We start from the raw sequence: 24,491 nt of genomic DNA, 5'->3' as shown, positions 1-24,491 counted from the left end.
CTCGACAGTGTTATAATAGTGAATAATTTTAATAACGATGAAAATTATGTACATATTTACAGGTTTGTAAACACTTATTCTCGTAATATGACACGTATTAGGGGTCTTAACGCACTACTTCGTATGAAACGCGTTTTCTTTCTACTCGATTAAACACAGCGTCTCGCGCGAATTGCGCAGTTTCCAATTTCCTTAACGCTTCAGCGCGCTTTACACATGAAATCGCAATGCAAAATACATACTTTGTCCTGAGTCTATACGAAAAATATATCGGAAGGATATCTATCTTGAGCGTGTCGAAATGCTTACGTTGATTCGAAAATAATAATACAGGTACGCCGCTTTATATACTCGCGTTTTAACCCTGAACGAGCGAAGAGCATCATAATTTGTCACGTTTGACATTCTCATAAGTTGTAGTATAATGAGACTATTATAAAAAGTATTACGAGATAATTTTTAATTACAACTAGAAAGTACGCTTTCTTCTTTTGCCGCTTAGAGCTTAAAGCTATAAAAGTTGATGAGAGCAAAATTTTTTTTTTTTTTTTTGCTAAAATGAGATGCTTTCAAGAAAACCAATATTCTTTCCTTTTTTATGCTTATACCACAGAAGAATTATAGAACCATCTTTATCGATTATCAACCTATCGATAATTTCTTATTTTCTTCTCCATTATTATTCAATCGACGAATAAGCCTCGTTAGATTTACATCGGAAAAAGATACGCGAGGAAGTTTATCGTATAAACATACGGAAAGCATTTTTATTGCGTTCGATTTAGAACGTATTCGGCGGCTCCGCCGCTCTTTCCGGGTTAAATCACGGGGAATAAAAAATGTTGCGGCATGAAAAAATCGGGAGAGTAGTCTTCTTTCCTTTCCGATATGTGTGTCAATTTCTCTCTCTTTTTTTCTCGAGCAAAAGCTACGGATCTTTCCTACTTTACAAGGGAAGTACACCATTTGTCGCGTTGAAACGGCATTTCGTCAAATATTTGCGTCGCATATTTTCCTCCCGGGAAAACGGGAGGGGAAAGGGGGAACAACGACGCTCATATTGAGAGCACGCGTCATTTTTTTCTGTCGTATTTTTTTTTTTTTTTTATATCGAGTGTTCTCTCGGATACATTCCATAGGCTTCGCTATTCGCGTAACACACGGGTTTCAATCGCAATAACATTTTTCTCGTTATCTATATACATATTTTTCTTTCGCGTAAGGCAATAACATTAGCGCACCGGGGTTTACTCGTAACAGAGCGGGTTTTTCAGTCAAAATATGCTACAGAGTCGAGATATATCCGGCGTAATTGTGTATCGATCGGCGTCGACGGTTGATAATGCGCAGATTGCCGATGGTGATTTTCCGGTCATTTGTGCTACTTTCATATACTTTCATATACTTTGGTATTTATATACGTATATTGTATTTTCTTCGTTATTCTTGAGCTTGCGGACAAGCTTGCGATAAAATCATCTCGAATTTATTGTACAGCGACGGATAAAATGACCTTAATAAATGTGCTCGCTAGCTATAAATATTTAACAAAGTCCACGAACTCTCGTTGGATAAAATTTAAATAATATTTTACTTCTTAAAGAGAGAAACATTTTTTTCCACATATCCACTCGAATAAAATTTATTCGCACGCACTTTGTCTACCGCAACATAAAAAGTAGTATCTTTTTACGGCTTAAAAGAATTCGATGCTCTCTTTTGAAATTCGATTTTTAATAATTTACCTTTACAAGTCTCACGCGTACAATACATGCTCGCGTCATTTATCGCGCTAGTTGATACCTGGTGTAATTCCCTTGTGTCTCAACGAGAAAAATACCGATTCAAGCGGCGCTTACTGATGTTGTCGATTCGGGATTACGCGTTATTGTTAATTACGACGACACGTTACGGACGAGCCTAAGTGGAGGTCCGTGTTTCCTCCTCCTAGATTTGGCGACGTGTGCGCGCGTCCTCCGGGATATTTCAATATCGATCGAAAATACGATAGTAATTCCGTACGCGTGACATATATCCGATATGAGATTAACTATGCCTTACAATTAGTCAGAAGAGGGACGACAGCGACCCGATTAAGCGTTTCACGTGGTTATCGAGTGGGACTCAACTCAATCGCGTTGCGATGCGCGCGAACGACCTGTAACTTACGGTCATTTTACAACAAAAGGCTCCCGTTATAAAAAAAGACACTCCCAAGCGATTCGCGAATCGATTGTTGTGCGATGTCACACGGTAATGCGTAATAATAGCGCTCGATAAAGATTGCTATATTCTTTTAACAAATGTTTTTCTATCTTTAAACATTTGTTATCTAGATATTTTAGGATATACTATATATATATTGTCTATAATATTATATTACACTTATTGTTAGAGTACTCATATGCTACTTTATTAGCAACATTCGAGCTATCTTTACCGATCGAGTTATATCAAAGATTAAAGCCAGGAGAAATTATAACTCACAGAGGGTAACACGGTTAACTAAATATACTCGGAAAGATGGTAAAAACGGAAACGAAGAAAATTTTAAGAAACTGTCTCCTCAAACGCTATTATCGCGCACTGCAAAAAATAGACGAATCAAGAAAAATGTAAAACGTTCTTTTTATTATTAATTTTTGCGAAGTTAAATATTTAATCTTCGAAATCAAGCGTCGACGATTGGATATTCATAATTTTGCAAAATAAATTTCCATAAATTCCTTTTCAATTCATTTATTTTTCGCAATCACTCGCACGTACGAGAACGATTTATCCACCGTGTATGAATATAAAAAAATCTATTTCGCGGCCGCCTTCGCGACTACCATTAACTCTGCTTTGTACGAAGAAATCGCTGAGGGGGAAAATGGCGGCGGGGAGGATTGTAGTAGGGGGTTGGACGATAGCGATTCCGGTGAAAGCGCATTCGCGGGACTGTTAGTTGGGGCCCTAGGGACCAACATGAGAGGGAAGATCGTCATCCGGTCGTCACGCGACCGCCAATGTGAGAATGAAAATGATATGTCGTGAAAATAGAAAATCCCTTTGTAAAAATCGTAGTAAGAATAACATCGACGTATCTGGAAAGCGATACAAGAGACGACGACTCCAACGTCGTCCTTTACCTTCTACGATCTAAACGAACGCGCGGAGAGAGAGAGAGAGAGAGAGGGAAGGATCATTCATTCCCTTCTCCCCGTGCGTGCACGAGAATACATTTAGAGCCTAGAACGCATGTAGTATGTATAAGAATTCACCACGCGTACGTCGACGACGCGTAAACTGGACGTACACTTATTATATGCATTATCGGTATTGCGTTATTTTTTACGATTACGCGAATTTTAAGAATTAATAGTAATGGTGAAATCGATCTCTCCTAACGTTTATATGATTAGGAAGCAACGTGGGGGAATGGGGGGAGGAAGGGCAAACGTTTCGTCGTTATTATCGCGCGATGGCGATCGATGTGACGAGGGCGATGACGAGGATCGTCCATTCGACTGCGACACTCGCGGTTCCTGAAACATCAAAGACGAAATACATTCATTAGCTCTCCCTCTCTCTCTTTCTCGTCATTCATCGCAATCATAAAGTCGTTTTTGTTCACGAGAGTAAAATTATCCCGGCTTGGATAAATGTTGTAATTTTTTTTTTTTTCCCGACAGCGAAAAATTGGATCGCGTTAATCAATTCCTCGAAATATTAAAAGTTGAAGATGTATATGTATTTATACATGTAACGGTCCGGAAAAATGAAATTTCGCGAAGCGGAATACATCTGTCGGCGAAACATTCGCCGAAATAGGATAGAGATTCGCGGAGGATTGTAGCGAATTTGCGATGCGCATCCCTTAAACGGTTAATTCGGAACGCCGAACTATATCCCACGTACTCATTTCGTGAAGCCCCGAGTCTCGTTCTTGCCGTAATTTAGTTCAGGATTTGAATACAGTGTGGCCGTAATTAATCAGTTTTTATTGCGGGACTCGGGCGATAGCACTATCGCGGATTAAAGCATCGTGCAATTAGTTTCCCGTTGTGATTAATGCCGAATGCTGTTACGCGCTTACGGGGATTCGTTTTAATACTTCGGGCTTTAATCCGCTATACTCCTCATTACTTGTTATGACCGAGGTCTTCGATGCGCCGGGTTTCGAATAATTTTCGCGCTTAATATCGCAAAATTCGCAACGCGTGTTTTACCGTTCACCGCGAAACAAATATCAATATTCTCTCGAATGGTTATGCTTGAATTTTGCCACCGGGCGTATGTATAGAAAATACGCTGTGCGTATTTACAATCGGTATTTAGATCGCAAAATATTTTTGGTGAAAAGTCTACTTTAATACGACGCGCGTATTAAACGTACACGCGACTGTGAAATTACCTCCGGTTTGTTATCGGTCGAGGTAAACTCGTAGAAAAAAAACCATGGATTTCTCGGTTGCCAAAAAAAAAAAAAAAAAAAGAAATAAACGCAAAATATATCGTAATATATTTTACAATCACGGTACCGCTCGTGCCCGATTGCCACTCGCTTTTGGGTAAATCCAATCCGTTAACGAAATAATAATGTAACGTGAGCGCGAAGTATTATAAAATTGGGATGTATAACTCCGTACAAAGAGCTTGACCCAAGTGAATTTTTTCCGCATCCCTGCTTGCAATCGATGATTCACCGCGAATCGCATTTTCTCGATTTGTGCGTATCGCAGAAATTTAAAGAGATTTGCGAGAATGTGAAAAGTATTAGAAAACATTCGCGAAAAAATTATAAAAATATATAAAGTCACGGCGAGACGGAGACGATTCTTTCCCCGATTGAACGTACGTTTTATATTCTCAACGAGAAGTACTAGACGCTAGAGAGGTACGTTTTTACGTACATTAACTAGGATTATAGAAACGGTCGACGTCCGTGCGATTCTGGACCTTAATTTCTTTAAACTCACATTTTATCAAGTTTTACATGAGATAAAAGTCAGCGATAGCGGGGATGGTTGAGCAAAAGACGGGGGGGGGGGGGGGGACGTTGCGCAATTGCGGCGCAGGTGGGAAAGTAACGGGTTGATACGGGGCGGAGGGGAGGGGTCTTACCGTTTGTCAGGTCCTCGCGAGTATGGCTCTGCGCCCTGGTCTCGCGGCTCTCCATTATAGACGTTTTCAGAACACTCTCATCGCCAACCACGCTCTCCTCGTTGCTCTGCTTATAGACCGTGGCTATTGTGGCCAAGCACTTTAGCTTCATGTCGCCCTGCCTGAAGTGCTTGTTCCCGACGCGAAACTCCAGACCGAGTTTCGCGATGTCCAGGCCGTTCTCGTCGATGACGATATTGGGCCCTATCAGGTAGTCGGTGTCGGCCTGAAAGCGGGACGAGCGCGATTCATGTGGAAAAAAAAACCAAACGAAACAATTTTTAACAAGATTGGAACACAATCCGGTTGGACGGAGAAGGGAAGGGGAGACGAGGGAGAGCATGAGCAATTAGGCAGATTTTTATTTGGGGCGTAGATTCGCGACCCGAATTACGCAACATCGACGGTATCAATTAGATGAGATGGAAAACAGATACGCGCGATTCTATAGAACGCAATTTGAAAACAATTAAGAACGAGAGTGATTGCTCTCTTTTGATCCTGGATGCAAATTTTTTTCGCGAAACCAATTACGCGAAATTGCATTAAGCACCGAAGCAAGATTCTAATTATTGCACGATAACGATAATAATATTCATCAGCGACGTGCGCTCGCGCGCTCAGGTAGGTGGAGAGATAAAGTTATTTTAAAGTTAATCTTTAATTCGGTTAAAGCTTCGCGTTCGCGTAGGGCGGAAAATTTCGCTGGAATATAACGGTAACGAATTTTCTGAAAAAGAGCGGGAGAAAGAGAGAGAGATAGAGAGAGAGAGGGAGACGAAGTTCTGTAAACATTAACGGCACATAAATGGGATCAAATAAATGAAAAATATACATAAACGCCGAGAATTTCAAATCGATATTCAATGTTGACACGATAGGCTGTCGACGTTTCACCTTTAATTGGAAATTGGTGATCGGTGTTTTATCAAAATAAATTTTAAATTAGAATATTATTGGGAGTAGAGAGTATTTTTTCGAGATTAACGCACAACACATAGCGCAAATGGACACGCACGTATGTGTCTTTGTAATGAAAACAAAGTGGAATGAAGCTTTGATTTATTTAGCAAATTGCAATATACCGCGCAACTCCTCTCTGTATATTCTCTCTCTTCTCTTCTCTACTCCCTCCTCTTCCCCTTCTCTCTCTCTCTCTCGCTCTCTCTCTTTTTTAACGAGAGAGATGCAACATTTTGTTGGTCGGAAAAGTTTAGTGAAGCGTGAAACAAAGATCGCAATTATTTTGCCGACAGCTTAAGTGTCTCACTTACCGGCTCGTCGTTGATGAACCAAGACAATAGCGCATGTGGTTTAGAAGGCGCCGACGTGCAGTCCATGCGAACGACATCGTCCAGCTGATACTTGGAACGACCGCCGGTTATCTGCGGTCCTTCGTTAGGTAGAACTGAAACGTTGCCATGACCCTTTCTAGTGCTATTGTCGTTCCCTCGGATTAGATCCCCCTTATCTTACTCGCGTGCATTTACTGCACGTATTCATTTATCTAGTCTCGCTCCTCTCGCAAATTTTACCAAAATAATTATCTCGCGCTAATACACAACTCGTTTTAAGGATATATATACGTATAAAAAGATTTCTCGATATATACTTTAGATATTTAAATTTATATGTTTCTCCTCGTAGAGAGAGAGAGATTTATTTTCTGTCTATCGAGAATATCGATCCAAATATTGTCTTTTAAATTTTATTGTCATTTAAATCAAGCGCTGCTTTCACCCACGTTCTCGTTATAATCCAAGCTTAATCGTGTATATATTCCCCCCGCGTTCGGCCTTATTTTCCATAACAATACTTACCGACTACAGTCATATCCCCGTGATCGGAGACCGTCTCAAAAGCGGGAGCCTCGCCCGACACCTCGCAGCGATACCTCCCCGAACTCGTCAGATTCACGTTGTTCAGGACGACCAAGGTTCGGTTAGACTTTAACCTCTGAATGCAAATTTGCGATTACAAACTGCTGTGCCCGATCGAGCGTGACGCGGAGCATGCGCGATGCGCGAGAGTGAATGAACCAGATTCTATTAGATTCGAACGGAAAACATCTCGCCGCGAGAGATACGCGTACACAAAAGCAAGCGCGTTTATATCTCTCAGGTTAAACGGAGAAAAAACAAGAATAGAAGATTGGAAAAATTTACTTATTGGAGATGCTTAAATTTGACAACGTATTTTTTTATTTATCTAATGTTCGATAACGAGAGAGAATACTCGAGATGTTTAATACAAATGTCAGACTGTTATCGTCTGTAAAAGAATACGTTGTGTCGAAGGACAACGGTTCTCGCTCGGAAAGAGGAGAAGAAAATCGGGACATTCTCTCGCGTCATTCTAAGTATCCTTGCAAGTCGCACTCACGTTTACGTTTACGCCTCGCACGGGGAACATTAGCACTTCGGGCCTGTCTCTGGGCGTGAAGCGATAAAATTCGTGGCCGTCCTTGTACCACTTCACCGAGTACAATTGCTCTTTGTCCAAGTTGAAGTTGCACTGCATGCGCACCGTCTCATTCAGGACGACGTGCTCCGGTATCTGCAGGGATGTCATGCGTAGGGCGACGACGACGACGACGACGCCTGCAAAAGATTCGCATTGCGGTTTGTAGGAGGATCGTATGTGCACGCCCGCGTGTAGAAAGTGGACCCTACGGAGAGTCGAGTCCTGGTGACGTGTCCCCGTTGACCCCTTTCCTCTCTCTCCTCCCCCCCCCTCCCCTCCTCCCGCCCCCTTGCCTCCCTGTCACCTTTCCGTGCTGTCGCAGTTGCAGCTGCATGGGAAACTTTGCGTATTCACTCGAGGGACTGAATACGCTCGGGGACGGGCAGGTCACCGCGAGCTTTTCGCCATAATCGCGATGTACTCTCTCTGAGTGGTAATTTCAATCTTCGTCTGTCCGCACGCGACACGATCGTCCGATCAATTCGACGATAATATTCGCACGCGTGATAAGGCGCACTTGCGAATTCACCGCTAGTGAATCACATGTATGCATCAATACGCGTGATTCATTGCAATGAGCGCTTTTTGAATTATGCACACGCGTGACTCATCCCTCTCGTATACTTAGATATAATCATATATGTATTATATGCAAGTGAAACTACGCTGTTGTCATTTGGAAATTTAAAAAGTACAAGACTAGATTTAAAACGAGACGAATTCAGATAAATTAAAAATTTATTCTTTTAACAGAAATTGTGGATTTTAATTCTTTTAGTTTGAAATCAGAGACATGCATGATAAATTCTTTGTGATATATTCTCGCGCGTTTCTAGATTTAAAACTCTGTCTATCGAGAATATCGATCCAAATATTGTCTTTTAAATTTTATTGTCATTTAAATCAAGCGCTGCTTTCACCCACGTTCTCGTTATAATCCAAGCTTAATCGTGTATATATTCCCCCCGCGTTCGGCCTTATTTTCCATAACAATACTTACCGACTACAGTCATATCCCCGTGATCGGAGACCGTCTCAAAAGCGGGAGCCTCGCCCGACACCTCGCAGCGATACCTCCCCGAACTCGTCAGATTCACGTTGTTCAGGACGACCAAGGTTCGGTTAGACTTTAACCTCTGAATGCAAATTTGCGATTACAAACTGCTGTGCCCGATCGAGCGTGACGCGGAGCATGCGCGATGCGCGAGAGTGAATGAACCAGATTCTAAATGAGCGCTTTTTGAATTATGCACACGCGTGACTCATCCCTCTCGTATACTTAGATATAATCATATATGTATTATATGCAAGTGAAACTACGCTGTTGTCATTTGGAAATTTAAAAAGTACAAGAATAGATGTACGTGTGTTCATATTCAGATAAATTAAAAATTTATTCTTTTAACAGAAATTGTGGATTTTAATTCTTTTAGTTTGAAATCAGAGACATGCATGATAAATTCTTTGTGATATATTCTCGCGCGTTTCTAGATTTAAAACGAGACGAATTTATACTTCTAAGAAAAAGTACGAAGATATATGTAGAAGGCACAGATCTTTTTAAGATGAATTGATATGATACGAACGGATGTGCCTGCTATATCCGCGATTGCATATCGAAGAGCCGAGAAGCGTCTGATTTTGCGATATCGACTTTGCGGAATAATTGATAATCGACGAACCATCGAGCGCGGAGTTCACGTGAAACTGCATCAGCCTTTGAAATATCTTCGACAACGCAATGCCTCGCTTATGTTTCCTCAGAGACGCGTTTCTTTCGCGACGCTTTTTCGCTTTAAGCATACGATTTGCACGAAAATACGCATATACGTATATACCAGGTGATCTAGACTTGCGCGAAATCTTTCAGTCATAAATAGCCCGCGTATATATACATACTGCGAAAAAAAGAGAGAGCACGCGCCAATTTTTTTAAATTGAAAAATTCTCCATTTACGGGATACAGATATCCCGCTTGCGGCCGATTTTTCGCGGATTTAAATTGAAAGGGAATTTAATTTGAAGTATACGTTTGCCAAGATATATAGCGTTACAAATTGAAAACTTAATATAGTCCGCGTAATTTATTCTGGTTTCCGCGGATCAATTTTCGCAAAGAAAAAACAACTGACCGCGAGTTTACCAACATTTTTGGGGAGGAATGTTCTATGTTCAAACAATGCATGTGCGGCATTACAACGAATAACAAATATCCGAGTACCGTAATTGTGGTCGGGTGCGTTGCAGCAGTAATGAAGCCGGATGCGCGCATACGAGAGAGAGGATAGGTTTGTCAAAATTCTTTCTGCGGCACAAACACACACGTGCCCTCTAATCATGCCGAGCGCTTTTGTAAAACGATAATATTGGGAGAGGGAAGGGAGAAAGAGAGATTGGCGCCTTCATAAACACAATATCCCCGCCCGTCATTAATTAGTCCTTTCTTCGCGCCGATGCGAACCGAAACGCGGTGATTAACGCTAATCGCGTCAGTGTTTGCCGTGTTTAAAATTCCGTCGGCGGTGTCTTAAATTAAGTCTGTTAATGAATGGACCGACGGGACGAGATTGCCGTTTAAATATCGTCAAGCTCTTATCGCGGCTATTCTCGCGCGCGTTGCGTACGCACGCACGCACCCACGCATGCATTGTCATTGATTCGATAAGCATCAGGGTCACGCAACGCAAACGTATCGCGGGCCCAGGCATCGCTACTAGAAACTGCCCCGAACGTTGTAATTAGAGGTAATTAATTTTTTCTCTCACGTATCGTACGACAGACTTTGCAAAGGCTTCGTAATAGCTGTGTAATGCGAACGGGTTAAACGAGCGAGCGAATTATCGCGATCGCGCGAAATAAAATCGACATGCAAATGATTGCGTATTCGTCATTTCTTCCCTTTCTCGCCCAATATTTCTTCGCGAATAAATTCTTTCTTGGCAAAAATTAAATTTCTGTTAAAATGCATTTCGCTGAAAGTTAGCTGTACGTGAGTTATATCGAGATATAAAAGTCTTTCTCCGTCATTTAAATCGCGAGAATTATTTGAAAAGTATCGTGATATCTTTTCTCTCATTTTAAATTCCTATATTCACGACCGGAAAAGTCGCGCGTAAGATATAAATCACTTGGTGTATATATTTTATACGCGACGTTTGTTTCGTTTCGAACGTATGTTTACGATCGGACGTCGCGAGAAAATGCGGAAAATATTTGGAATATCCGCGTCTGACCGCATCTCTCGGGGGAGGAGGGTGTAAACCATAGTCGAATTTCAAAGCGCACCAGGTGTAAGTTTCCCTGTTGCAATCTTGTCTCGCACCTGATACGCCCTACGACTTTTTGCCTCTATTGTGCCCCGACTGGCGGAAAAGATTGCGAGTCTTATTTATCGGTCGTGACATTGCCAAGTTTGAACGGCAGGTACATTCGCGGCTAAAAGAGGAAAGGTTCAAGGTACAATAAGCACCTCTTCTTCCCCCTTTCGCGTTTTCTTCCGTTTGCCCTCTCCTTCCCTCCTTCTTCCTGTTATGCTTCCTATCTTGAACGCGTAAAGCGCGACAAGATTAACGAGATAAAGGGATCTGAAAAGGCGTTTTATTTCCCGCCGTTTCGTTTATATCGCGAGTGAAATGATGGTGTTAGGTAGCGGAATAGAATGCGGCCATATTATACTCAGTGTAATACAAACTTTAGTATCTCGAATTCTTAGAATGTTTAAAAGGCGCCGTGTATTAAACTTTAACGAATATAATTTCTCGACATTTTACTAATTTAGCTAAATTTTCTTACATTATCTATTCCTACTATATCTCCAAAATTTGCAACTATGAAATAAGCAAATCATATTTTTTTTTTTAAACTGCATTATTTTGACTGTTTCTTCTACTTATTTCTTATCAATTCAATTTAGTACAATTATAGAAGTTTGTCTTATTAATATATTATCTAGAACCATTCTCCATGACTTTTATTATATTAAAAGCGTTTTATTTAAAAAAAAAAAGAACAAAGAAGGAAATGTGAATTAGAAGTTGAATTATAAATTAAATGTTTCAATTTTTATCGAAATTTGGATATTATTATGTATATGTATATGGATATAATAATAACAGAGTATCAGATATCGTTCTGTCATTATTTGACATTCTTTCAAGCAAAAGTATATTGACATTGTCAATATTTACGTACTTTATATATTGTTGCAAAACTGTTTGCGAAAACAAAATAGTATTTCACGAACATACACGGCGGCAAGCTATTTTGGAAATAATGCAGTGTAATGGGAAATGTTAAACGAGAAAAACAACATTATCATAATTCAATTCGCTCATTGAACGTCGACCTTTGACGATAATGATCCCCTGATTGAGAATCGCAGAGATCATAGCGTATCGAACACATCACCCGCGTGAGATTTGTTTTTTTTTTCCTCCCCTCTTTTTATCGCTCTGAGTCACACACACGCACACGCATGCACACATATATAATTTCGAATCGCAGAGATCGAGCAATTACCAAACGTATGAATATTTAATCGGGCCTTCACCGATTGTGCTCAATGCAGTTCACCGTATAATCCTGGACGTCAAAATATATACATCGCGCGATCGGCAGAGGGTTAAAATGTCCACGCGCGCTTCGACGAGCTGAATATTTATGGCCAGCACGCGTACGTGGTGCAGACATTGTTCTTCATTACATTCGCGCGCGTGAAATTCATGACGATTTTTTTTTTAAATTGTCCGTCTGAGAAGCTAATAATACAGCTTTTTATTCGAATCGGATTTCTTTTTTTTCTTCCCCGATAAATCTTTGGAAAGTCGTATTCGTTATTCGCTGTCGTTTGCAAATTGATACAGATGCGAGCGGCGAATAAGTTAAAAGAATACGAAGGACTGTCAGCGAAAAGAGATTTATCGAATCGGCCGTCTGGTCATGTATTTTTTTCACGCCGTAGCGTGAAAAAAAAAATCGTTACTCGACGGAGCGTTAGCTTCCCGAGAAATGGCCCGAGTTAAAGCACCGATGTATCTACAAGTGTGTAGGAAGAAATATTGTAGGAAACTCTGTGTGCTCCGCGAGAACTTACAAGTCCTTATTTCATAATAAGGACGGAGGTTACGGTAGATTTTTCATCCGTCGTTGAGGTTCGCGCCTTTCGCCTAACTCGGTGGTTTCAATATATTTTAAGTTTCGAGAATCTGAACAAGAAAACTATATATATTTGAATTTAATTTAAATAAATATATATATCTGAATTTAATTTCTCCCCTCTTTGGAGCGCGTGCATGTCACCTTTCTGACACACTCCCCACAGCTCCTCTCTTATTAAGCATATAAACAGGGTATCTGATCGTACTGTCGTCGCGTGTACGATCGTTTCGTGTCCGATCGTGTTTCACTTTCTCGTATGCCTTTACGCGATCTTGTCGAGATCATGTTCGGGCGCATTCGAGAGTCACTTTGTTGGTATCGCGCGCCGGACACGGCGGGGGAGGGAGAGGAGTGAGGAGGTTAAGAGAGGGGAAATAAAAACCGCTCACGAATGTCCGATCGGGCATAGCCGATAAAACGCCTCTTGCGAGATAAATTAGCCCCCGCGCCCGTATAAATATTCCTTTCAACCGGCGGAAATAAGCTGCTGCGATAAATTCAATACCGGGGCCCGCGATACCACTCCCGATGCCGCTGCTGTGCTCCTTGAACCCGATAATTGATCCTCGCCGTATGTTGCCTTGTTATTCTCCTCAAGCAGCAGAGCCGATAGCGCGGCGGGGTTGAAATATGCGCTACGGTCCTCCTCTCTCGGTCGATTTTATATCGGTTAATATCCGCGTCCCTGAATTTAAATCCCCGCATTTTCAACGCGGAATGATGGAGCGAAAAGCGAGGAGTCGCGATTGTTATCGCTCGGTGGCGCGTGAACGTTTTTTCGCGTAACGGACAGACGTGTACGTGACGCTATGTTAATTATCGCAAAAACCGGAGAAATATCGCGACACGTCAGATTAATACGCTCGCAGACACGCCGTGCGATTTTGCCCCGCGAACGGTGGTCTTCTCTCCGTCGTTTGGAAATTTTGTATTTTATATTTTTTTTTTTTTTTTGGTTCAATGGGGATGATAAAGTAATTGTATACTATGTTGTTGATTCGCTATCAATAGCTTTCATTTAACTCTCGAATGCGTCATGTTGTTGATTGGCAACAAAGTGATTAAATATATAAAAAAATAATCGACAGAAAGAACAAGAGAGAAAGAGAGAGAATAAAATACAGAATTCGTGACTACGAAGATAAAATACAATAAAATGAATAGATTGCTTGTTCATCTTTTGTGTTACAAATAGCTGATTGTTTTGAATTGTTTACGTCACTTGTTGACTCATTGTTGTGCGAGTCCTCGTGCGTACGCGCGTTCCATACAGATTTTTATATTTTTTTATTCAGAAATAGGGGCATATTATAAAGTGGCTGTATAACGTTTCTGGAATCTATGCATTACATCTATACATCTATACATTTATACATTAATTATATTCCTCCATTTTATATTTAAACTGACTTTGGATTATATTCTTATAACCGTCGATATCTGATTCAGCACGCAAACCGAAAGGATAAACAATTTCTGAAATTACCCTATTCCTTCGAAGGGAAACGATTGCGAACCGGTAGCAATCGCGAGGTCGATTGAATTGTTAATCTCTCGGAGTTCCAAAATCGATTTTCCTCTATCGTGGACCTTAAGCATCCCGTGACTCGTTTATTTTTCGCCGCGCTCTGTTGAATCGGGGAACTAACGAATCTCTTTGAGATGGCGAGAGAGACGGGTTTTTCATACAGACGTTAACCTGCTCATCGGCCAACATTTCGATATTAATGCAAAGCATGAGACGCGACTGAATCTCGCCTCTTTTATCGTTATTGTTTAATGCGCTTCAATCGAACGATATTCTAACGCGTCGAAATGAAATAATATATCCGTTGAAAGAGACCTTCCTCTCTTTGTTTGGCATTCTTTGTTTACGAGTGCTCGAAAATTCACCGCGTCCTGATTCATTTCCTTCCCAGCCGTAGGAGGAGGAAGAGACGCGTCACGATTTTATTTACGCGATCTCACACGCGTCTAAAATACCGCAAAAGCGAGATATAGGGCCGCCGCTTGTCCTAAGACGCGAACAAATCTCCGGAGCTTCCTCTCGCATGTAAATGCAAAGGATACGCGTACGTTGCTCGCGCGTAAACGTTAAGCCGCTCGTGCACGCGCGGGAAATAAATTGGATAAAAGCGGGCGACGATTGTCGGCGGCCTCTCTTGTCCCGACAAGAGAGAACGTCTCTCGCGCACCCACGTATGTACCTACACGTATGTATTATACTTGGCGCGCGTTATCGCGATCCTACCCCTTGTCCCTTCACCCCGGAGATATTACTCCGCGGCAAATTTGCTCCGCTCTCTCGCGCTAATGAAACATTTACCATTACCGGCTTGTTGTATCTTTTTAGCCCATCGAGCGCGGGCAACGACGTGACGCGGCGCGTTTGTCGGCACGTGCTTGTGACGGACGCGGACACGGTCGACTTAATTAAACGCAATTGGGTAGATGTAAAGGAGGATGACAACAGAGAAACGACGACGACGACGAAGCAGACAGTTGACGACGACGATGACGTAGACAACGACGTGAAATATTTATTATTTATCCGTGTTTCAGCGTTGTTGCGCGCGCGCACGCGCTGATCCGTTCAAATGAATCCAAAAATTGTGGGAACGCTCGTGCGCGCGTGATTTAGCACTGTAAATCAGGTCGTAATACGAGGATTAATCCTTGCTGCTGTGAACGTATCGCCGGCGAGATTATAAATTTGTTCGCCTAGCAGCGGGGGCGTTAATCCGCAACTACACCTCCGGAGACTTCCAGATTTGAGGAAATCCCGCTGTTGCGTGATCCTCGAAATAGACGGCGTATGCTTTGCGAGTTAGATTTATGTGTTTATTTAAATAGATTTACGGATTACATCGTCGAAGAGTATATAACGCGCTGATCTTTTTTTTCCACGCCATTGATAATTGATTGCGTTTATTAAATGTTTATTCTGAATCTATTAAAAGAGATTGCGGTTATACCGTTATCTCGTCGGAAAAACGGGTCGCGATCGGGAGATTGTATTTAAACGGTCGATTTGCTCTCGGGAAATTTTCAAAACCCACTCGAAACGGCGGCGTGATGTTTGAGTTTGAGCGCGTAGAATATTTGTAATTGAAATGCATATGCCGCATTAGTTCCATTATTACTCACATTATGTGTTATTAGTCTATTCGAGCGCGTGATTATTTTAATATCCGGTGTGCGTGCGCTCGGTTGTAGCTATTTACAAATTAAATTTGCTGCGATCTCTATATAGAAACAGGAGGAAATCCGACGTATCGGTTGAATCTCATGTGGGAGGATGAGAGTGCGAATGAGGAGGAAGGCAATGAAAGGGGAACGATCGCGTTGTTTGTTGGTTTATTATTTTATCTGCTTACGCGCTATGATAGCTGCAATGGCTCCGAATGGTGCGCCCTGTTTTTCTCGCTCAAGCAAACGAATATTGGAATTTCCCGTGTAATAAGGGGCTCGTCCGAGAGGATAAGAATCTGCTCATTCGGCGTGAACTCTTCTTGTTGGAGGAATACGTACAACACGGTAGCTGCGTAGGCGGCGTAAGTCATAAGCTTATTAAGACGAACGGGGGAAATAGAAAAGTCGGATAAAGGAGAAACTCGAGAAATTATTCGAGCGTGATCGAAAAAAGACGTAATCAACGGCGTTTCATCGGCGTTTCGCCGGCTTCGTCGAATCCGGACGCTTCGTATATAACGTTACACGGTATAATGCTTCCCGACGAGCGGAAAAAGTGATAAAACGATTGAGTTGCCGTAATTAATCACGGCGTAGAGCACCGCGAACAGCGGGGTTTCCTGGATGTAAGTACATAATTTTGACGTTCCGCCGCGATGATAATGCTTTCCGATAGATTTGCTTCGCGTGTGTAATTAATGGCCCGCGAAAAGGAACGAGTTACGCGCAAATGTTTCGTTTACTGTCTGCGAACGAATCGTCCCGAGTTTGATGAAAAAAACATTTGCGCGATAATTATCATCGCGTGCATAATTTTTTTTTTTTTTCGTATTCTTGTTAAAGAGTAAAGGAAACACTTGAATTGTTCACTTTTTACACACACGTTATAAACATTTGGGTAACCTTTTTTCAAAAAATTTCGAGTATCAAGTATTTCGAGGGCTCGATTATTTGTCGTTTTACCTTACATTTTACTGTCGCGCTCAACAAAAATTTCCACGTGTGTGTGTCGGTGTTAAATAATTTAAATCATAATTCAGAATACGACCTCGCGAGCTGGAACAGCGGTACTAAGCGGCTATAAAATTATATGTTTGCATATCTCACAAAGAGCAGAAAAAGTATGTCCGCGCGGGGACATGTGGACGCCAGAGTGTTAATCATTCGGGTAAATGGGCGCGTTAAACGGTACGTGCGCTTCTTATCTAGAGTATCACAATATTTTTCCGCATTTTCCGCGCTCGAATAATATGATATAAAGAGTAGGGAACGTTGGGGGAAGGGGGGAAAGAGAGAGAGAGAGAGAGAGGATAGGATGGGAGGACCGCCGGACAGATAAAAGAATTTACTGCCTTCTAGAGGCAAATTGTCCCGGTCGTAAAATAAGTTTTGGAAACTAGAAAAAATATGCGTCGGACGCGAAAAATGCAGTCGCCAAGTATTAAACGCGTATCATCGCGCGTCGGATTGCGGATGACGCGACGGACGATCTCGAAGCGGAAAACGCATTCGCGATATACGCCCGATGCACGGCCCGTGTACTCATCGTTCTTTTTTTTTTTCGCTCTTTTTTTTCCTTTTGTTTATTTGTATCCATATCGTAAATCTGCGCGTGGCGCATGCGAAGAGAGTGATAAGCAGAATTACTCCGACAAGTGATTCTGTTTATTTTAACGACGCCGGGCTCACGCTCTAGAATGCGCCGCATGCGAAATAAAGCGCGCACGCGCGCGCGCGCGATATACATATGCGTCGCGAATAAAAAATAACAACGCACCCTTTGTTATCTTCCGGGAACGACGAGAGAGCGACAACGTGCGTGATCACGTACCGTGGAGATTCGGGATTATGAGACAGTTATTAAACAAAACTCCTCTCTCGCTCTTTCTCGCATCTACGATATCTGCCATTGATTTACGCGATTGTCACTTTTGGATAAAAGAAGCATAAAATATGAAAGAAATATAAATGAAAAAATTCATTCAAAAGAAATGAAGAAAAATATAAACAGCTGATAAAATTTTACACATTAATAATGGTGTAAAATTTAATGTTATTGAGTTTCGTATAAAGTCAGAGTCATTTTTGTAATAGAAAATGGATTAAATTAAGCAGGCGAATCAGTTTTATTAATCAGTTCTTGTCGACTGAAACTCGACTGAATCTCAAGATTGCAATTTTATAAAAGCTCCATGTGTCGGTTTCTTTTCTCTCGTCTATAAAATTGTAAAATTTATGCAGTACTCTCATGAATCAATGCATTCTATTTTTATATCCTCGCGCATATAAAGTTACAAAGTTTCGTGTATCCCGGAAAACGTCAGATCTTGCACGAGCTATGACGAGAGTCTCGTGACAAGCTAATAAATCTCGTCCGAGCGTAATTAAGTTAGCCGGGTGCTTTATATATTAAATTATGCGCGACGTTGCGCGCAATAAAAAAAAGTAGTATATCTTTGATTACTGTTTTGCATAGAGATTTGTCGAACGGGAGAAGGAAAAGAAGGGAGAAGGAAAAGAAGAGAGGAGGGAAAGGGAGAGCTAGACGAAAATGCGCGGAGAGCGGCCGGTGTGCGTGGTATTGTTTCATTTAAACGAAACCATATATATAGAGAATGCAACCGCCGCCGTTTTATCGGATTTTATCGGAAATTGAGCCAATTATGGTACTTGAGTTAACGATCCATTGTAATACAGTTTCCCGAGCGCTAGCTGCTACCGATCCCGAACGAGTTCCCCATACGAGATTTCGTCGCGCGGATTGCTTTACACGATGATCGTCGCGAGTTCCGATTGGAAAACGTCCTCGGAGGACCCTTCGTCGTCGTCGTCGTAAGCGAAGGAAACCGCCATCCGCGAAAGTGACGACGATAAGCGAGAAGTCGTGTTCTTTCGGTTTCGACCGACGAACCGCGATAGCGAACGTTAACTCTCAGCCCCGGCGTACTTCGCCATCTGGGTTTGGTTCCAGTGCCGCGATCGCGGTTCAAAGTTCAAACTCGATTTAACTTTGAAATCGGGTCCGCCGTTGACCGGTCGATGGCTATGTGCCGCCGCCGTTGCCTTCCACAGGAGGAGGAGGAGGAGGATGGGATATAGCGTTACCGAGAATTTAAGCTCTCTAATTGTCGTATCCCCCCCCTCCCCCCCGATATCGGCGACCCGCCCCACGTGAACATTTTTTTTTACGCGCACGCTCGCACTAATGCGAGGTGAGTTTATGCGTTTAACGAGACGCGCACGCCGGTGCTTTTCTCTTTTTTTTTTTTTTTTTTTTTTTTTTTTTTCTTTTGCCGTCACAGCGAATGAAATTTCCACGATTCGCCGTGGTATGAAATACTTTGAATAATTCGTGACGCTTGTTGGCCAGGATGCAAATGCGCGTTATTTTTTTCGGCTATCTCTGTTATTTTAGGCTCGCTCTGCTACGCGGATTTCGCGAACGACGAATTTTCCGCAGCAGTACGGTATCACTTCACCAAAGAAGGAGAGTTTCAGGGGGATATAAAGGTTAAACTATAAATATTCGATTCGCTGTTTGCAATCTCGGTGGTGTCCGAAAGAAATTCGGGTCATAATGAATAACTGATATCCTATTATTGGGGGTCGAATATACATATATATAATAAAATACTCGATATATATTTCTGTATCAATCAGGGTTAAATTGTACAAGTTATTCTTTATGCTTAGATTTATTTGAGTTTCTTCTTAAAAATAGATATTGGAAAAAGATGAGAATTTTCTCTCGCGAATGCACGTTATGTAAATTCCGGAATAGATAATGAGGTGAAAACATTTGTACAAATATGCTGGGTCATCCAATAACCACATGTTATCGAAAGATGTGCGCAGCAGCGATATGTTAATTCTGGTAAACACACGCGATGATGATAATAATTTTGCGAACGCGAGGCTCGATAATAAATGTGCGATTCGTTGCGCTTTAAAATAGTAAAATCTCTCGGACGCGTGCATATCGCGGCAAGACAAATAAGCTAAGATACGGTAATTGGCCGGTTATAAATAACCGCGGGTAGACGAGGTGACGTTCTCAGAAATCTTAATTACCCTTATACGAACGTCACGTGACAATGCGCATTTAGCGGGCAGGCTGGCCGGTCGACCTTAGGTAAGACGCGCTAAATCGCGTGGGTTCATTCCGGCCATGGCGAGATACAATTGCGAAGGGGGTAATTTCCGAACGATAATCGCTGTTTGAAGCTGTCGATCGTCCCATTATCCTCTACCCTCGTCCGTCGATTTACAAACGGTTAATTAGCCTCCGCAAATTCACTGTTCTGAATGGATCTATTTATCTATCTACGCAGGAGAAGACGCGCCTCGCCAATCGCGATGAACGTTTTTAATTTAATTACGAAACCTGCAAAATCTTGGTGAAACAGTTCGCTAAAAATACGCTCTCGTCGAGAGAAAACGAGGTTAAAGCGTCCAACTAATTCCAACGCCGGTTAAGAGCACGTTCGATGAACGATAGGCTGAAAATTGAAGGATATTTTGATATTTTTTAACGACAACCTCGGAATTTTATTTACGCCGATCGATATGTACAGCGAAGCGAGGTTGAAGGGACAATTCCCGAATGACAGCGGTTTGCTCGAAGCTGCCGACCGTTCCATTATCTCCAACAATTCGCAAACAGTAGTTATGCCCTCCGCAAATTCGCTATTACTTATTTCGTAGGTAAAGACGGTGGTGCCGCGCGGCTCGCGATCGTGGATGTCTTAATTAAATACTTGAAACAAAGTTTTTTTTTTCTTTTCGAATAATAAATTGCGCTCGATAGCAGACTGGGATGATTGAATCAGCGAACTAATTTCAAAGCGAAACATCGCGGCTTCGATTGGACGATATAATGCTCGGTAAAAAGCTCACAGTGTATATATGGTATGGGAAAAATTCGGCGTTTCTTCTGATCGATTGGGTTATTTCAATTTATTCGCACGCGCGAGCTTAACAAAAGTAACTCGCGGACTCGTCTTTAAATACTACAAATTCAGGCACGTAGAATTAAATTCCGTTTGATTTCTCGAGATTTCTCAAATTGTTGTCGATAACTCGGACATAATTGAATTATCTCGCATACTCGTGAATTTCTGTTTGTCGCGCGATCGAAGATATCTGTTATTTTCGTACGCGATTGTTATTCCCGGCGCTTTGCATGGATATACATAAATGCATGCCGTTTTGTGTAGATAGGTAGGTCGGTACTAGCTTTTATTCGTCTAGTTTGTATTCTTTTTATTTCTCTCGTGTCACGTTGCATTTTGTCGCGCGCGAGCGAGCTAGACAAGCCGCGCACAAGAGTATGCATTTGTCGATATACGATATATATATATACATATAAAATATATATGTACGATATACAATCCGTATCTCCCTTTCCCTCTTTATCGACGATTTAATCGGACGATTTCAGGATAATTGCGAAATTCGCATTGGGTATTAGCGGGTTCGTTAATTTACTAATTCGCTTATCACATATAATGCAAACGCCATCGACTCGCCCGACGAAATAGAGTCCAATCATTTTTCGAGCAGCGCTTTAATTCGCAAATCAGCATCCATTCATGCACTTTTATTGAACTTGGACAGAGCAATCGAAATATTCTCGGCACGCGTGCGAAAAATGAATTTTGATATCTCTTGTAAACGCTTTTCGTTCATGCAGATAGATTTCGTTATTTGTCGTAGCTCGACGCTGATTCGCGATAGTAACCATGCTTCCTTCTATAGTTTGAGTATATTTTATATTATATTTAAAATTATAGAATAATTTAAAGAAACTTAAATATACAGAGGAACTCTACATATATATATACCTGTATATATAAGATTTTATTATAAAATATAATTCTATTGCACGCGTAGAGATTTTATCTTCAATTTATTCTCTAATTTATGTAAATATATCTACGTGTCTTAAAATCGCGTTGATGAGAATCTTTTAAAACGCGCGATTCGTCGCTCCTATAAAAATCTGCACGATTACCATTCTCTCTCTCCTAGTCGCTAGTAAACTTTTCTACAGATTTCAACGCCAAGAGTCTCCACTCTGTGATATGCCGCTTTATTTGATATATGATATATGCTCATCCAAATGTGCTTTAGAGTATACGGTTTACGCGAGAAATCCGTCGGTTTTCGAGCGCTTCACTGTCGAATAAACGTCGTTTATACGCGACAAGTACAACAATTTCTTCGTACCTGAATGGATGAGCAGCGACGACAATACGAGGAGCCGTGGCAGTAAGACGACGAAGGCCGCGCGCAGCATTCTCGCACCCGCGAGTGATTCCGGTTCTCCAAGATCGTCGGGGATAATCCGGCGATGATGATGCGCTCGGCGCGGCGCGGCGCGATGTGGCAGGCGAAAGATCGACCTATCTCCTAACTCCCGCGGCTTCGGGACGACGAGTCATCGCTCCCTCTCGCACAACGGGTCCACAACGTGATCCCTGGTAAACACTCGATCGCGGCGAACGCACACGTTCTCCGTCTCTGTCTCTCTCTCTCTCTCTCTCTTCCTACCGAACGCGTCGGAAATCGATCTTTCCACGCTAACCGACCGAGAGGAACGGAACGAACACGAGCGCGAAACGCACGCGGTTTTGCCGCTCGCGCATGGGACGAGAAGCGCGCGACGAAATTCAATCGACGAGGAGCACGACGTTGATGACGACGATGAGAACGACGATAATCGGCAACGACGAACGCGCGCTTCAAGTATTCGCGGCGGCTCGCGGTGACACGCGACACATAATTTCCTATGCTGCCGCCCCTTGACTAATTGAAAATCTATATACGGTCGTGTTACACGGGTTTCCACCTTCCGCGGAAAGCAGTCGGTACTGCGGCATTGGCACCGGAGGAGGACGAGGCGCCGAGGCGCGCGCGAGAGGGTTGGAGCGGCGGGACTAGCGGAGGGTGCAGCGACGTGAGTGAGAAAGGGAGAGATTGACAGAGGAAGAGAAAGAGAGAGATGGAGAAAGACGGAAAGAAAGAGAGAGAGAGAGAGAGAGAGATGCGACGAAGTCCGAGGAGGTGGTAGCGACGGCAGTGCTGCTGCTGCTGCTGCTACTGCTACTGCTGGTGCTGCTGCTGCTGCTGCTGGTACCGTTGCCGACGCTGCCGACTGTGGTGGTGGTCGTGGTGGTGGTAGAGGTGATGGCAGTGGTTCTGCCGGTGGTGGTGGTTGTGCCGTGGAGGGTGGAAGACCACCTGGCAGCGCGGGGTGGAAAGAGAGTGCGAGAAGGACGGAACTATCCGGAGAAGGTTGCGGGGGTTACGGGGAGCATGAGTGGACGAGGAGGATGAGGAGGAAGAGGAGGAGGAGGAGGAAGAGGAGGAGGAGGAGGAAGAGGAGGAGGAGGAGGAAGAGGAGGAGGAGGAGGAAGAGGAGGAGGAGGAGGAAGAGGAGGAGGAGGAGGAAGAGGAGGAGGAGGAGGAAGAGGAGGAGGAGGAGGAAGAGGAGGAGGAGGAGGAAGAGGAGGAGGAGGAGGAAGAGGAGGAGGAGGAGGAAGAGGAGGAGGAGGAGGAAGAGGAGGAGGAGGAGGAAGAGGAGGAGGAGGAGGAAGAGGAGGAGGAGGAGGAAGAGGAGGAGGAGGAGGAAGAGGAGGAGGAGGAGGAAGAGGAGGAGGAGGAGGAAGAGGAGGAGGAGGAGGAAGAGGAGGAGGAGGAGGAAGAGGAGGAGGAGGAGGAGGAGAAGGGCAGGGTGAGTGAGTTCGAGTTGGTTCCTGGGCGACTGCGCCGTTCTCCAAGTCGATGATCGCTGCAAAATCTTCCGTCTCTCTCTTTCTAGCGCGGGGCGCTTCTCTTTCTCTCTCCCTTCCTCCCTCCCTCCCTCTCTCTTTCTCTCTTTCGGGGTGCATTCCCTACGTACGCGCGCGTTTCTCACTTGCACGCTCCTGCGTTATACGTATGTACATACGTATGTACGCGCGTGTGTGCGCTTGCACGGAAGTGGGTGGAAGCGCGCTCGAGCGTCCGTGCGGGCGCTAACGAAATTGGCGAAATACGCTCCGCTCGGAGGAGCGCGGACGGAGGCAGCGATTCTGTGTCCCTTTCGAATCCGCCGGCGTATCGTGTCGTCGTTCCTCTTTCGACCGACCCGCCACCGTACCGCACCGCACCGCACCGCACCGCACCGCACCGCACCGCACCGCACCGCACCGCACCGCGACATATCGGGTCTTGGGAAAAAACGGCCGGCGGACGAGAGGATAACGCGGAAGTTAGTTGGCGATCGTCCGGGGCGATCTTCCGTACATCGGGCTTAATCCTGTGGCCCGGTAATAGGATCGACCGGCGATCCCTCTGGGAGTATCCTGGCGCGACTCTCGAGATTTTCGAATTTATGGGGGAATTGCGGGCGTACGTACGCTTCTTGGACGCCACCGTATGGAATATGCTTCTCGCCATAAATTCGAAATTCCGAGTGGCCCGTACGACATCGCTCCATTGTTGAGGCGAGAGTGTAAGGAGAGTCGTCCTCTCCATGATTGTCCTGCGAG

The 24,491-nt window shown here is 43.3% G+C and overlaps 2 protein-coding genes across 3 annotated transcripts in view; one reads left to right on the top strand and one right to left on the bottom strand.

Moving 5' to 3' along the window:
• The window catches only part of LOC115243866, a 189,473-nt gene that overhangs the window by 1,716 nt on the left and 163,266 nt on the right, over positions 1–24,491 (top strand). The window lies entirely within an intron of this gene.
• On the bottom strand, positions 536–23,262 carry LOC115243867. The gene is made up of 6 exons (XM_029821140.1): positions 22,186–23,262; positions 7,528–7,745; positions 6,966–7,101; positions 6,420–6,553; positions 5,107–5,371; positions 536–3,527 (listed from the first exon to the last, which is right to left on the bottom strand). The coding sequence occupies exons 1-6, from the start codon at positions 22,253–22,255 to the stop codon at positions 3,454–3,456; spliced, it is 897 nt and encodes a 298-aa protein (XP_029677000.1). The 5' UTR covers positions 22,256–23,262; the 3' UTR covers positions 536–3,453.

Source organism: Formica exsecta, unplaced genomic scaffold, assembly GCF_003651465.1.
Source record: "Formica exsecta isolate Colony F162 unplaced genomic scaffold, ASM365146v1 scaffold744, whole genome shotgun sequence".
In the NCBI taxonomy this organism is placed as follows: domain Eukaryota; kingdom Metazoa; phylum Arthropoda; class Insecta; order Hymenoptera; family Formicidae; genus Formica; species Formica exsecta.
This window is presented reverse-complemented; position numbering and strand designations above follow the sequence as displayed.